Source organism: Nannospalax galili, unplaced genomic scaffold (assembly GCF_000622305.1).
Source record: "Nannospalax galili isolate Female #2095 unplaced genomic scaffold, S.galili_v1.0 scaffold371, whole genome shotgun sequence".
NCBI classification, from domain to species: domain Eukaryota; kingdom Metazoa; phylum Chordata; class Mammalia; order Rodentia; family Spalacidae; genus Nannospalax; species Nannospalax galili.
Genome location: NW_008331606.1, coordinates 2,705,250 through 2,719,422, shown reverse-complemented (window position 1 = coordinate 2,719,422; position 14,173 = coordinate 2,705,250). Strand labels below are relative to the sequence as shown.

Sequence of the window (14,173 nt, the reverse complement as noted above, 5' to 3'; positions counted from 1 at the left end):
CTATAGTTCCTTATGATCAGTGATAGTTCCTTGGCTAAAGTTGGAGCCTCCTGTCCATTTCCCCAGTACTATGCTGGTCATGAGTCTTATGCATACTGTCACCACTGCTGTAAGTAACATCCTAGATAGTAGTCAACATGAATTTGGGGAATTTTATGTTGTCTACAAAATAGCTCTACCTTTTGATAGTTATAATATATTGGGAATATTAATACTGAGACAAATCTTGATTAAAAAATATCAAGGAAGGGTGTACAAGGGACTTGGTTAATTAGATTTTCTGGGTAACTGGAAGTTAAGGACAAAGCTGTTTTCCACTGTGTTTGCTTAAAAATTCCATTAAGATAGATAAGTCCACTGTCCTTTTTTAGTAAATCAAGAATAACGATGCACTTAAATCACTCTACTAATCGAAGATCTTTCAGAACCTCTGGCCATCATTTGGAACATTAATTCTTATTGCCCAGAACTATTAATGAAGCTGGAGAAGAGAGAGAGTGTCAGATTGAAAGCATTCTGACCCCAAAGTAACCCCTGGAAATTGTTTTCTTGACTCAACTCATTTCACTGTCATCTGCCACTTTCATGCAAAAGCAAAATGAAACAAAACAGAAATTTGGTGAAAAAAAGACAGGTAATTGAAAGTTCTGAGTAATTGGATTGTCTAATAATGCTTTTGGGGGCACTTGCACCGGAGGGGCTTTGAAACTTCCCATCAAATTGTGCTCTTTTGTGCTTCATGTACAAAGAGGATGTTCCTGATATTCAGTTTTTAACATTGGGCTTTGAGCAATTTCTACAGGGTGAGTAAAGGTTACATTGACCTATTTGTTCTCGTTTCTGGTTGTTTTTGGAAACCGAAGGCAATAATTTGTGATGCATTTGCTTAAGAGCTTGTTTTGTGATAACACCGAGAGCCATGTCTCTCAGAAATAGAGGTCTGTTTGCCACTAGGTTATTTTCCCATGTGAAGATAGATATTGTCGTTGCAGAAATGGATAAGAACCCAGTAGACCTGATGAACCGAGGTGGGGGAGTTAGGGGAGAGAGAGAGAGGAGAAAAATCCCTGCACCCACTTTATCTTCCTATCTCAGGAAAATACATGGTCATCCACAAAGTTGCTGAGGCTAAAAATTCAAGACTTATCCTCATTTCCTTCTTGCACCTCATGCTGCTCCTAATATAATTTATTTCTGAGTTATTTTATTTTTAAAATTATTTTATTAAAGTATAATAAACATGCAAAGAAGTGTTTATGCTACTCTACAAGGGCCCTAAAATTAAGTCATCTTACTACATCTCAGCTTATGCTTAGCCACCACCTCTTGCTTGAACTAGTAATTAGCTTTCTTACCAGTTTTCCCAGATTGCCTGTCATACTTGCCTTCTGATTCTCTCATAGATAATTATTCCTTATCCATCAGACCTCAGGATAAACACACATACGTAAAGGTTTCTTCTTTATTCATGTTCCAAAACTATGTAATCTTTTGATGCATATTTTTCTTTGTATCAAAACTCTATATGTCTTTCTCATAACAGTTATCACAATAATGATTTTACACTTAACTTCTGATGATTTTATATGTTTAATACCTACTTTTCATTAGATTGTAATCTCTATGAACACTGATACCATGACTTTCTCATTTTGGGTTTTATTTGCAGTGCCTACATATCCCAATAATATGGTATATAGTATGTGTCCAAGGACATGTGCTGAGTGAATGAAACAATAGAGTTCTGAGCTTTCCTTTTTCATCTTTATTAATCTCTCTTCACTGCAATAAAAGAGTGGTTTAAGAGAGTCTCTTTGCTTTTGCATTTGGATACACCAAAGAATGCACCTGTATGCCAAAGGAAAAAAATCAAGCTAATCAATCATTACTAATTAATGAGACTTGGGATTGAATAATAAAAATCTAATGATGTTAATGTTGGTTCTGAATGCAGGCTAGCAGTCTCTGAAGACAAACTGAAATGGTAAGAGGACACTGCAGTTTAATTCCCCAATTAGGAAGCAGCTGTCACCCCCAGGGACAACCTTAGTTACTGATTGATTTTCTTTATACATTGTAATCATTGTCAGTGCCACCTCGGGCAGCCTAAGCATCCTGTATTCCTCCACTAGAGGTGTATCCTTCTTAACCTAGTACACTATCATTCAGATTGGCATAAAAGATAAATTATGAGAAATTCCTTCATATTTCAGAAGCATTCTTAAGACTCTTTTGAATAACAAGCTTGTTGAGTGCAGCTCAACTAAGATTTTACCTGCAAAATGCAAAAATATGATTTTTGTGTAACCTTTTAGGGTAATATTATCATTACCCAAAACAAAGCACAAAACTGGCTGTGGCTTAGTCCCTGGTCACAGACTGAGACTTCAGCCTTGAATACTGACTGAATCAAGCCCCTACCTCTATGCTCACACCTACTCCTCATTTATGCTGCAGCACAGACTGATTTCTAATCATATCACAGCTGAGGCACTAAGATCAGATGGCCGCTTCATAAATATGGGTCTTTGAGCACCACAGAGGGAAACTAGGGAAGGGGAAGCTGCATCCATGACTCATTGCTAACCCGTCCCCGTTGCTAGAAAAAAAAAAACAGCTAAATACACATCCTACTGCTTGTGAGTCAGGAATGTCATTTTCATTTATGAAGGATGGAACATTATTTTTCTCTAACATTTCAAGTGAATAACTTTACATACATTTCCCTCCAGTTTCCATAGGAATTTGATGCCATGGAAGCAATCAGCTACATATCCCCAGAGCCTGACAGAAATATTTCTTCTTCATATATGTACTTTAAGATCAATAATTCTGAATTCCCTTCCTCCCGCCAGTAATGATGCTAGAGAGATCTGCCCCGATTTGGGGAGGTGGGTGCAGTGGGAAAGAGTTGCCTGGTTTGCTGTTATTGTAAAACATTGGATTCACATTTCTATTGAGTCTTAAAAGCAGAGTTTCAGAAGTTCAGGCAATATTAAGAGAAGCTTCTGTACCGTGTCACCATTATGTAGTGTTTACCTCTTACTGAGAGCCTCTCAAAGGTCAGTTCATCATGTTATGTCAAAGAAAAGTGGAAAAAGCATGATTTGCCCTCTGTTACGGGATTCTTTTATAGCTATTACAGTTTGAATGAGAAATGCCCCCCATAAGCTCATGTGTCTGAACACTTACTTCCTAGCTAGTGACACTGTTTTGGAAGGTTGTTGAACCTTTAGGAAACGGATTCTCACTAGAAGTGGGTTACGGGGAGCAGCTCTTGAAGTTTATAACCTGACTCCAGCTTTCTATCCCATTTCTGCTTCCCGTTGCACTGAAGTGTAAGGAAGAGAGGGATCCCAGTCACATGTCCATGCCACCAGAGAGCAGCCTGCCACTATGCCTTCCCCATTGTGAAGAACTGTATCCTTCAGGCCATGAGTCCAAATAAACCTTTCCTTGTTTTTATCTTGTCAGGTATTCATCATAGCCAGGAGAAGAGTAACTGATACAGTAGCTATTAGATAAGCTCACGTAGTAGGAAATGTACAAAATGCCTTCCAGGGAAGAAGAAATGGAGACTTTCACTTAGATTCCAGAAAGTACTTCTGGTGCTCTTACTCCCTTCCAGTAGCACTGTTCTTTTTACCAATTGATTATATTTCTTTTTCTCAGATCTTGTGCATCAGTCTCATAGCGATGGGTAATCTGACCGTGATCAAAGAGTTTCTCCTTCTGGGATTTGGAAATCTCCATGGGTTACAGTTTTTCCTTTTTGGAATATTTCTTGGAATCTATGTAGTGACCTTACTGGGGAACATTCTCATCCTTACAGTCACTTCCAGTGACCAGAGCCTCCAAACTCCCATGTACTTTTTTCTGTCCAATTTCTCCTTCCTTGAGATCTGGTATACAACCTCCATTGCTCCTAAGATGTTGAATACCCTTCTCTCAGGTCCAGAGGCAATTACTTTTGCAGGCTGTGTGGCTCAGTTTTATTTCTTTGGTTCCATGGCAGTAGTTGAATGTTTCCTCCTGGCAGCCATGTCATATGACCGCTACCTTGCTATCTGCAGCCCACTCCAGTACCCATCTCTCATGAACCTTCACACATGTGTCCTGCTTGCAGGTGGATCTTGGCTGGGTGGGTTCCTAACTCCTGTGGTCACTGTTGCTATGACTTTCCAGCTGAAGTTTTGTGCATCCAATGAGATTGATCATTTCTTCTGTGACCTGGCCCCAGTGCTGAAGCTTGTTTGTTCTGATCCTGAGGTAGTGGAAAAAACTACTTTTCTCATGGCCTCCTTTATCACCATTTTGCCCTTTCTGCTTACTGTAGCCTCCTACATAAACATTGTGGTTGCTGTCCTCAGGATACCATCAGCTGCAGGAAAGCAACGGGCCTTTTCCACATGCTCCTCCCACCTCATTGTGGTCACTCTGTACTATGGAACTCTGGGAACAGTGTATGCTATCCCCACAGCAACTCAAGCTGCTGCCCTAAACAAAACCTTCTCACTACTCTACACTGTGGTCACCCCCATGGTTAATCCCATCTTGTACAGTCTCCGAAACAAGGATGTTAAAAAGGCAGTGAGGAAACGCCTGAGTCAGTGGAAATATTCCATGGAGAACTAATGGCCCTCTCCATCCCTGGGGAGTCCTTTTCTTAGCAGCCTATGCTTCTCTAAAGGGGTTGGATTGAGTGCGACAACTTGGGATTCTAGGTTACTGCTGTTCCCTTTTTCTGGGGAAATCACCAGCAGAACAGGGACTCTCCCTCAAGCTTTATAGCCGAATATCCTTAAGGTTTCCAGGTTAATCCATGAACAGAAAGTAAATTTACCAAGATATTCATGACTCTATTAGTATACGCTGCCATATACTGGATACTTTTTATATGTTTTAAAATTTATTTCTTTTTATTTTATATGTATGAGGTTCTAATCGCACCCATGTCATGCAATGCCCATGGAGGCCAGAAGAAGGTGCCAGATCCTCTGGAACAGGATTTTACAGATGGCTGTTGGCTGCCATGTGGGTGCCAGGAACTGAACACAGTTCTTCTGCAAAAGCAGCCAGTGCTTTTAAACAGTGAGCCATCTCTCCAGTCCTCATATTGGTTCCTTTTAATAGGAAATTAGAAACACCCAACTTGATCATTCACAAGAACCAAGGTATATAATCAACCTAAGTGTGTATCAACTGATAAGATTAAAAAATGTGATACATACACACATATGTGTGCACATGCATACACACAACACATGCACACAGATACACAAGTTTTATTCAACCTAAAGGACATTGAATTTAGGTTATTTAAAGGAAAATGGATGGAGCTTGCTGGAGATCACCATGTAAATAAAATAAACCAAACTCAGAATAATATCACATTTTCTCTCATATGTGGAACCTAGATTTTAAAACAACATGAAAGCATAAAACACAAAACAACATAAAAAATAGCCAGGCGTGGTGGCACACACCTTTAATTCCAACACTTGGGAGGCAGAGGCAGGCGGATCTCTGTGAGTTCAAGGCCAGCCTGGTCTACAAGGTGAGTTCCAGGACAGCTGGGGATACAGGGAGACCCTGTATCAAAAAGAAAAAAAAAGCCCACAACATAAAAGTAAAAGATGGATTATTTGGGAGAAAGCAGGGCTCAAGGGGAACAGAGATAAGAGAATAACAAGGAGTGAAGACGATCAAAGTATATTACATGTCTATACGTAGATGTCACAATGAAGCCTGTTATTATGTACAATTAATACATGCCAATCATAGAAAAGACTCAACTTGCAACAAAAGCTTCATGCCATAAGCCCCCTCCCTTCCTCACATTCTTTTTCTCTATGTTTATGAGTAAATTTGATGGAAATATCTATTGATGCTTAAGTTTCTTGGTCATGTTGTATGTTTGTGTCTATATGTATCCACACAAGGTATCCTCCAAGAATACTTCCCCAAAATGGTCATAATACTCTACCTAAATTGTGCCTTATCCTCTTATCACTTCTTATGATCAGCACTTAGCTTCTGTCTCACAAGGCTTTCACTGTACGTCTCCTTAGGGTTCATGAACATTCCAGATACTCTACTTCATCTTCTCTACTTTCTTAGATCATCTGCCTCTCCACTGATCAAAATTGTCTCTGAAATCCTAGAGCAGCTATTGACTATTCCACTCACTTGAACAGTTAATCAAATCCCTCGAAGACTGGAATATCATTGCTCTTATTTCTCTTAATTTCTTCTAGCATGGTGTTTCACACGAAGTATCTGCAAAAATAATTATTTGTTAATTAAATGAATTGATGACTAGTCAAAACAATGCCTGTGTGGTGGATAAAATAAAATAAGTCACTTTTTCCTTCCTACACTGACCTCTTCTCCCCAGTCTCTTCCTCAGTGTCAGGACCACACCTTGTTCCCCCACAGTCATCTCTAACTGAACAACCCCAATCCTCTCCTTCCTGTCTCCTTCTTGGGCCTTCCTACAATGCACACATGGATCTTTTTAGAGTCCAAAGCTAATCCTGTCCCTTCCCTATTTATTATTCTCCATGATTCTTCAGTATCCTAAGGATGGGGGCAGAGCTCGCCAGATAGGCCTCTGGCCTACTCCTAATTTCACTCTAGCTTTACCTTTTCCCCTATTCTGTGCTTTACTCACACCAAATTTCCTAAATCATCTTGGAAGCTCCTCAAAGGTAAGTTCTCATGCTTGCTACATTTACTCCACAGTATCTAGAACCAGAGTGAGAAAAAATATATCGTTGCTCCAGTAACACCTCTTCGGTGGAATTTGAATGTGTTCATCATCTGGTTTTGCTACTGGTTTCCATTTATTGGCATCTAGCCTCCAAAAACCCCTGACTTGAGGAAAAAGTAATCTTGATTGACTATCAGTGATGTGTGTGGTGTGGTATGGCTTTCCCTTATTTCTGGTGCCACCTCTAGGGACACCAGAAGCACAGATAGATATCCCCCAAACTACCACTTACAAAATGAGTCCAAGAAAGCCGAGAAGTTTGGGAAACATTTTCCCATCTGGTTCTTCCTACTCCTGTCCCGACCACCCACAGAGCTCCCTGGTGTACAGGACCTAATTGTCCGTAATCTAGTTTTAACTTCTTGTAATTGCCCCCCAATTATGAAATAGAAACTGCAGAACACACTCCTTGTGGTTAAAACCTGTATCTAGAGTAGAAGTGTAATTACTGTTCAGCCTCTCAGGGCTTCTGCCTTCTGTGCAGATGCACAGTGGAAATGCCTCATCTACTCCATCCATACATGACTCTTATATTGAATCCAGCTTTCTAAATGGAGTTGAAGGATTTGTTTAGTGTGCTTACCATTAGGAAAATTTATAAATATCTGCTGCCCCACATCAGCTAAACCTAGAAATCTTTAACAACTTCCATTTCTCCCTATGATAAAGCCCAAATTTTGCAGGGATATGAGCAACATGATATGTGTTACAAGATCCAATTGTCATGTGCTTTATCTTGACCCCATTCGTGGCCTAGAAGGTATAATTCACTTCTAAATCTCAACTCTTTGAATTCCTATCTCCTTGGCTTTATGTACCTCAAAACCACTTGCCTCCTCACAACTTCCACACACTCCATTGTTTATCTGCTTCTCTCCCTCTTTTTTTAATCCCCCCTTTTCTGTCTCTCTCTTTTTGAGACTAGGTCTCATGTAGCTGACATTGCTCTCAAACTCTTAGTAATCCTTCTACTTCTACCTTCCAAGTGCTAGGATTGTAAATGTACTCCACAATACCAGGCACCATCCCTCTTTTCTTTTGGACAGTCTTTTTTATGTCAACCAATCATTTTATAACATGCTTTTATAGCACTCTGACTTTTTCACTATAAATTTTTCACAACTGCAATTAAGTAATTATCTGAATATAACACGCATATGCATATCTACTACCTACACTATAAACCTCGCCAAGGCAGAGTCTATATCAGCATTAGACTTCTATAACTTCAGCAGCTGGTACAGCATTTAACACAGAATAATTGTTCAATAAATATTTGTTAATAAAAGAATGAAAAAGAACCATGTAAAGTCATGTTATTTGTTTCACAAAGCATTGTGTTGCTCCCATTCAAGTTCTGATTATTTAATCTCCTGTGGGCCAGTTCTCTTCACTCTGTTCTCTAAACCAAAGCGTACTCTAGGATCCTCTGCCAACCATCTCATAAATATGTGTAATTCCCTAAAGGCAGCAGGAAGACTGTGTATGGCTCAGGACAACCTAGCCATAATACAAAGAAACATGTCAAAGTGTGTGTCCTCCTCCCAGTGGTAGTACAGATTCCCTGATGAACTCAAAAGGAAACACTTTCCTATTATAGTGCTTTGGCTGATGCACTTGCCTGTGCAATGTGAATAGATTTTCCTCTGTTTAGCGAAACATTATGCTAATGATTGGACAGAGTAATTAATAGCAAATCAGATTAAATTTTCATGTCTCTATACAAGCCAAAGAGAAATTATCCCCATTAACCTGATCAGTACAAACTGTCATGCTAAATTAGAAGAGCCACAGTTCCAATTTATACCTTAACCCTCTCTATTTGGGCCAGATGGCCTGCTGGTACTTCAGCAGCTGTTCATGGATAAAAGAAGGGAGATTTAGAATGGGCAAACCTGGATTAAGAAGAAGCAAAATACACTTCAGGCCTTGTTTAAAGGAAGAATGCCAACAGCTCCTGTATCAGCACTAGAGTCATGGTCATTTTACATTTCTATGAAAAGCTGCCTGTGTAGGACAGGAGAAAGCAGCATTGCTTTCAGGATAGTGGTGATGACCATATTCATGTAAATGGCTATAACCATGTTTCAGAACAGTGTGAATAGGAATATAACTTTATGGCTAAGAGGTAACCTGGAATCTTAGGAAGGGAAGAGTGCTAAGACTTAGGCAGGTATCATGAACTCTGCCAAATGAATTACAGGGTAGAGATAAATTGTAGTATAAACTTAAAACACAGGCAAATCATACGCAGGATATCTCTGCAGGTGATCCAAGACTTCATAACTTAGGTGTATTCCATATTTCTTCTTCTTTCCAAGCTCTGTAGGCTTCTCAAGTTTACCTCGCATTGCCAGCTTCATCTACAGTACAAGATGACTGCCAGTATAATCACGAATAAAGGCAAATGGAATGTAGGGATACGGCGCAGCTCTTAACATTCTTTTTGCTGACCAAGGTTTGGGTTTAATAAAGCTGACAAAAACCTTGGTTGATGGCAATATTAAATTAATAGGAGGGGAAGGCTGAGATCCTAGCAGACAGTTTGAGAGGGTGGGCTCTGACCTCTATCAATATAGAGGCTATGATCTCAACACAGCACCAGAGAGTGCCGGGTTCTGGCCTCCCTCTGGCATAGGGGCTGAAAATGCAGGGGACTGCCTGAGAGTGCCCGGATCCTGCCTCCATATGGTGGTGAGCTTCCCCTAATTGTGCCTAGCCATCCCCTTACCTGGGATTTAGAAAGGCCCCATCCCAAGGCCCCAGGGCAGATCTGGCTTTGGTAGGCCAAGGCTGAGATCCTAGCAGAAAACCCGAGACAGTGGGTTCCAAGCTCCATTAGTGCAGCAGCTGTGATCTCAGCACACCACCAGAGAGTGCCAGGTTCTGGCCTCCCTCTGGCATAGGGGCTGAGAACACAGCAGACCAACTGAGAGTCCCAAAATTGGCTCCCCTTAGGGAGTTTCCCAAATTTTCTATGAGTTCCTGCTAATAGGGGTCCAAACCATAGAATAAAGCCTGAGGGTACCTGACTGGAACCTGACTTGGGCTTCGGTGGATGTTCCTGAATAGCTGATCTGAAGCCATCAGTTCCATCCAAAATAAAACCTAAGAGAACCTGAAACCTATATGAACCAGTTTTACATAACCAATAAGGAAAGGACCTAGGCACACCAATAACACAAACAGAAACATACATCAACTTAATTCTCATATCAGAATCATAAACAGCAAAAACCACAACGAAAGAATAATAAAATGGAAAGTCAAACACTATGTCCCCACCAAACTCTACCAGTCCCGTAGAAGAGTTATACAAGGAGAACCCTGTAGAGATAACCCAGGACACTGAATTTAAAAGAACAATCATAAACATGATCAAGGAATTCAGCCAATTTAAAGGACACATGAACAAACAAATCAAAAAACAAAAAGAAGATAGGGATAAACTTATGAATGAATTCATAAAAGAGATAGAAACACTGAAGAAAACTCAGGAAGAAACTCACAATTGCTGCAAAACAAAATCTTGGAATAAATCTGACCAAAGACACCAAAGATCTCTACAATGAAAATTTTAAATTGTTAAAGAAAGAGAATGAGGAACACACCAGGAGATGGAAGGACTTCCCATGCTCGTGGATTGGAAGAATTAATATTGTGAAAATGACCATTCTACCCAAAGAAATAGATTCATAGCAATCCCAATCAAAAATCCCCATGACACACTTCACAGAATTAGAAAAAAAATCCTTAAATTCACATGGAAGCACAAAAGTCCCCGGATAGGCAAAGCAAACCTGACCACAAAGAGCAATGCTGGGAGGATTACTATACCAGATCTCAAAGTATACTACAGAGCTATAGTCATAAAAACAGCAAGGTACTGGCAGAAAAATAGACACATAGATCAATGGAACATCACTGAAGACCCAAACCTGAGTACACACTCGCAGTTTCAGCTGCCTGATATTTGTCAAAGGTGTCAAGAACACACAATGGAGGAAAGACAGCATCTTCAATAAATGGTGCTGGCAAAACTGGATCTCCACCTGTAGAAGACTGAAACTAGATCCTTATCTTTCACATTGAACAAAAGTCATCTCCAAATGGATAAAAGACCTTTATGTGAAACTGGAAACCCTGAAACTGTTAGAAGAAAATATTGGCAGTAACTTACAAGATATAGGTGTTGGAAAGGATTTTCTAAATCAGAAGTTGCTCAGGAATTAAAGTCAGCAATCAACAAGTGGGACCTCATTAAACTAAAAAGCTTCTGTATAGCAAAAGAAACAATAAAAAAAGTGAAGACAAACCCCATAGAATGGGAAAAAATCTTCACCAGTGACATCCAGAATATATGAAGAACTCAAAAAACAAAGAATCGAGAAACCAAATGACCCAATTAAAAGATGGGCTAAAGATGTAAACAGTGAGTTCTCAAAGGAAGAAATAAAGATGGCTAAGAAACATCTCAAAAAGTGTTTACCATCGTTAGTAATTAGAGAAATGCAAATTAAAAACACCCTCCGGTATCACCTTACCCCAATCAGACTGGCTAGATCAAGAAAACAAATTATACCAAATGCTGGTGAGGATGTGGAGAAAGGGGAACGCTCATTCCTTGCTTATGGGATTGCAAACTCGTGCAACCCCTATGGAAAACAGCATGGAGAACTCTTAGAAAACTAAAAAATGAACCTACCATATGACCCGGTTATATGACTCCTTGGCATATACCCAAAGGACTCATCCTATTTTAGAGACACTTGTACAACCATGTTTATTGTTGCTCTTTTCACAATCACTAAGAGATGGAAGCAACCTAAGTGCCCCTCAACTGATGAGTGGTTAACAAATATGTCATATATTTACCCAATGGAGTTCTATTCAGCAGTAAAGAAAGATGAAATAATGAAATTTGCAAATAAAGGGATGGATCTAGAAACTGTTATTCTAAGTGAAGTAACACAGACTCAGAAAAACAAACGACATAATGTTCTCCCTCATATGTGGCTCCTAGCACCAAATCCTTTTAAATTCTATGTTCTTTTCATAAGACTATGCTGTGTAGCAGTCTCTTCTGCATGAAACAACTACCATCATCATGACTTCAGCTGTATCTGATTGGTAAACATCATCAGAATTGGGCTTGTTAACAGTTGTGCTCGTTCATTAAAAGAGGGCCAAGCAGGGTCATTGGAGTATCAGCCACTCCTCCAAGCCAACTGTATGTAATTTGGCCCTAATCACACATGGTCTCCTGGATTTGGGGAGGACTAAAGTACATAATCTGAGGAAGGCTAGGAAGAGAAGGCTTGATCCATGCTGAGTAAAGGCTTTCCAGTGTGCATACTCCAAGGTCTCTCATACACCTCAGCAGCCTCTCAGTCATCTTTGTAAGTAAGCTCACTAAATTCATTGGTTCCCCAGGAAAGATTTAATCAAACATTGACTTGATACTAGAACTTTAAAAGGGAATAAGCATTGCTTAGTATCCCCAGGAAAAGAATTCTCACAACAGATGGAAAATTTATTTGTTGATGCTATTATGTCTCATAATTAGTTTTTAAAAAAAAGAAAGGGGCTGGAGAGATGGCTCAGCAGTTAAGAGAACTGACTGTTCTTGAAGAAGACCCAGGTTTGAATCCCAGAACCCACATGGTAGCTAACAATTGTCCGTAACTCCAGTTCCACAGAATCTGATAGCCTCTTCTGTTCTCCGCGGGCATTGCATGACATGGGTGCACTTACCTACATGCAGGCATAACACTCATACACATAAAATAAAAATAATAAATAAAATATTTTTAAAAAGATGTGAAAAGGATATGGGAATAGAGATATTTTCCAAAATAGAAAAAATGAGAAAAGTGATGAAGGTCTGTTTAGGTTTGTTATATATAAAGGATGAGACACAAATAGTATACATATAAAAAGCAATATACACATAATCTTAAAATGTCTATGGTCATAGTTTAGTCAACTAGTTTAAAGAACAAAACATATATATAGTCAAGGCTTATCTGAGAATATTTGATTTTTTACCCAAGCTTTATCTACATAGCACATAGTAATTAAAAGTACCAGACTGGTGGAACTAACCTTATTGGATGTTTAACAGCCATAGTTTGATGCCTATACTAATCTGTTCAGAGAGACTTAAAGGACAGTTTTTGCCCCTTTCTCTCCAAGGTTGACTAAGTTCCAGGGGACTACAGAACATCTCTCAGAATACCCTATAATTGTGGTGAGTCACCTGTCCTCTTGTTCAGGGAGGCCGTAGAGACCCCACGACATGGACTTGAACCAGTGTCCAGTCTCTTGGGCTTCTCCCAAGCCCACATGACCCCTGAGGAACAGATCCTCAAACAGCCGTAAGTGTAAAAATAGATTTAGGCCAACTGTGTGGTCTTAAACACCCAAAAGGAAAGTATAGCCAAAGAGTAAAGTCATCAGTATATTTCTTTAAGAGTTCAAGAGATTACACTTCCCAGACATTAGGCTTAAGTCTATATAAAAGTTATTTAGACAATTATTTCTCCTTGATGATTTTGTTCCTAACCAAAAAGTGCTGATGCTGTTCGGATGTAAGACTTCAAATCTTGGTCCCCAATACTGCAGTGCCCACCTGTAGCTAAGGGAGAAAACCAGCTATTGTTCTAATATGATGGATAAATTTGTTTTCTCCCCCTATCTAGAAGCCTTTGAGAGGGAACTGACACTGTTTCTAACCATTCCAACAGCTATCAAAATACCTGAAAGCAAATCCTGAATCCATCACTCTAGAGTCCAACCTTGGCAGACTAAAGTAAAATGAGGAGGAACCCAATAGAGGGATGCTTTTGGAAGCTCTTGTTAAGAAATCCTAGTGGACTCTGATATAAACAGTTGAAATTTGCCCTGTTCTGACTTTTTACTGCTTCTCCATCTAGAACTTGTAATGCCAACTTTTTAAAAAAAAATAAAGAATAAGAGGTAAGAATGGCTAGGCAGTTAGGTAAAAAAAGACCCCAAAGAGAAGTTGCCAGTTTCTTGGTTAAAAGTCAGAGTCCTAGGACCTCTTAGCAATATACTCTGTTCCAAAGGCCAAAAATGACAAAAGGTTCTCCCTACAGATAAGAGTTATACAATTTGGGAGTCTTTTAGATAGACCCACCGAAGGGGTACTCCAAATGCCTCACCCTGCGTCCCTGTTTATCATGGAAGAGGCCAGAGCAGTCTGTGTCTGGATTCCCTATCAGCAATTTGGGTAACGTCTTCAGAGGATGGTGTGATAAGAATAGGAGGTAGGGGGGCTGGAGAGATGGCTCAGTGGTAGAACACTGACTGTTCTTGCAGAAGACCCGGGTTCCAATCTAAGCACCCACATGGCAGCTAACAATTGTCCATAACTCCAGT

General features: G+C 39.7%; 1 protein-coding gene across 1 annotated transcript; it reads left to right on the top strand.

Moving 5' to 3' along the window:
* The first annotated feature begins 3,613 nt into the window (after positions 1-3,613).
* LOC103728764 (olfactory receptor 11L1) lies at positions 3,614-4,658 on the top strand. The gene has a single exon (XM_008826736.2). It carries the CDS (start codon positions 3,697-3,699, stop codon positions 4,633-4,635), a length of 939 nt encoding a protein of 312 aa, XP_008824958.1. The 5' UTR covers positions 3,614-3,696; the 3' UTR covers positions 4,636-4,658.
* The last annotated feature ends 9,515 nt before the right edge of the window (positions 4,659-14,173 follow it).

What these genes read in the sequence shown, in the direction of transcription:
- LOC103728764 (XM_008826736.2), top strand. Translation starts at nt 3,697, where the DNA reads ATGGGTAATCTGACCGTGATCAAAGAGTTTCTCCTTCTGGGATTTGGA.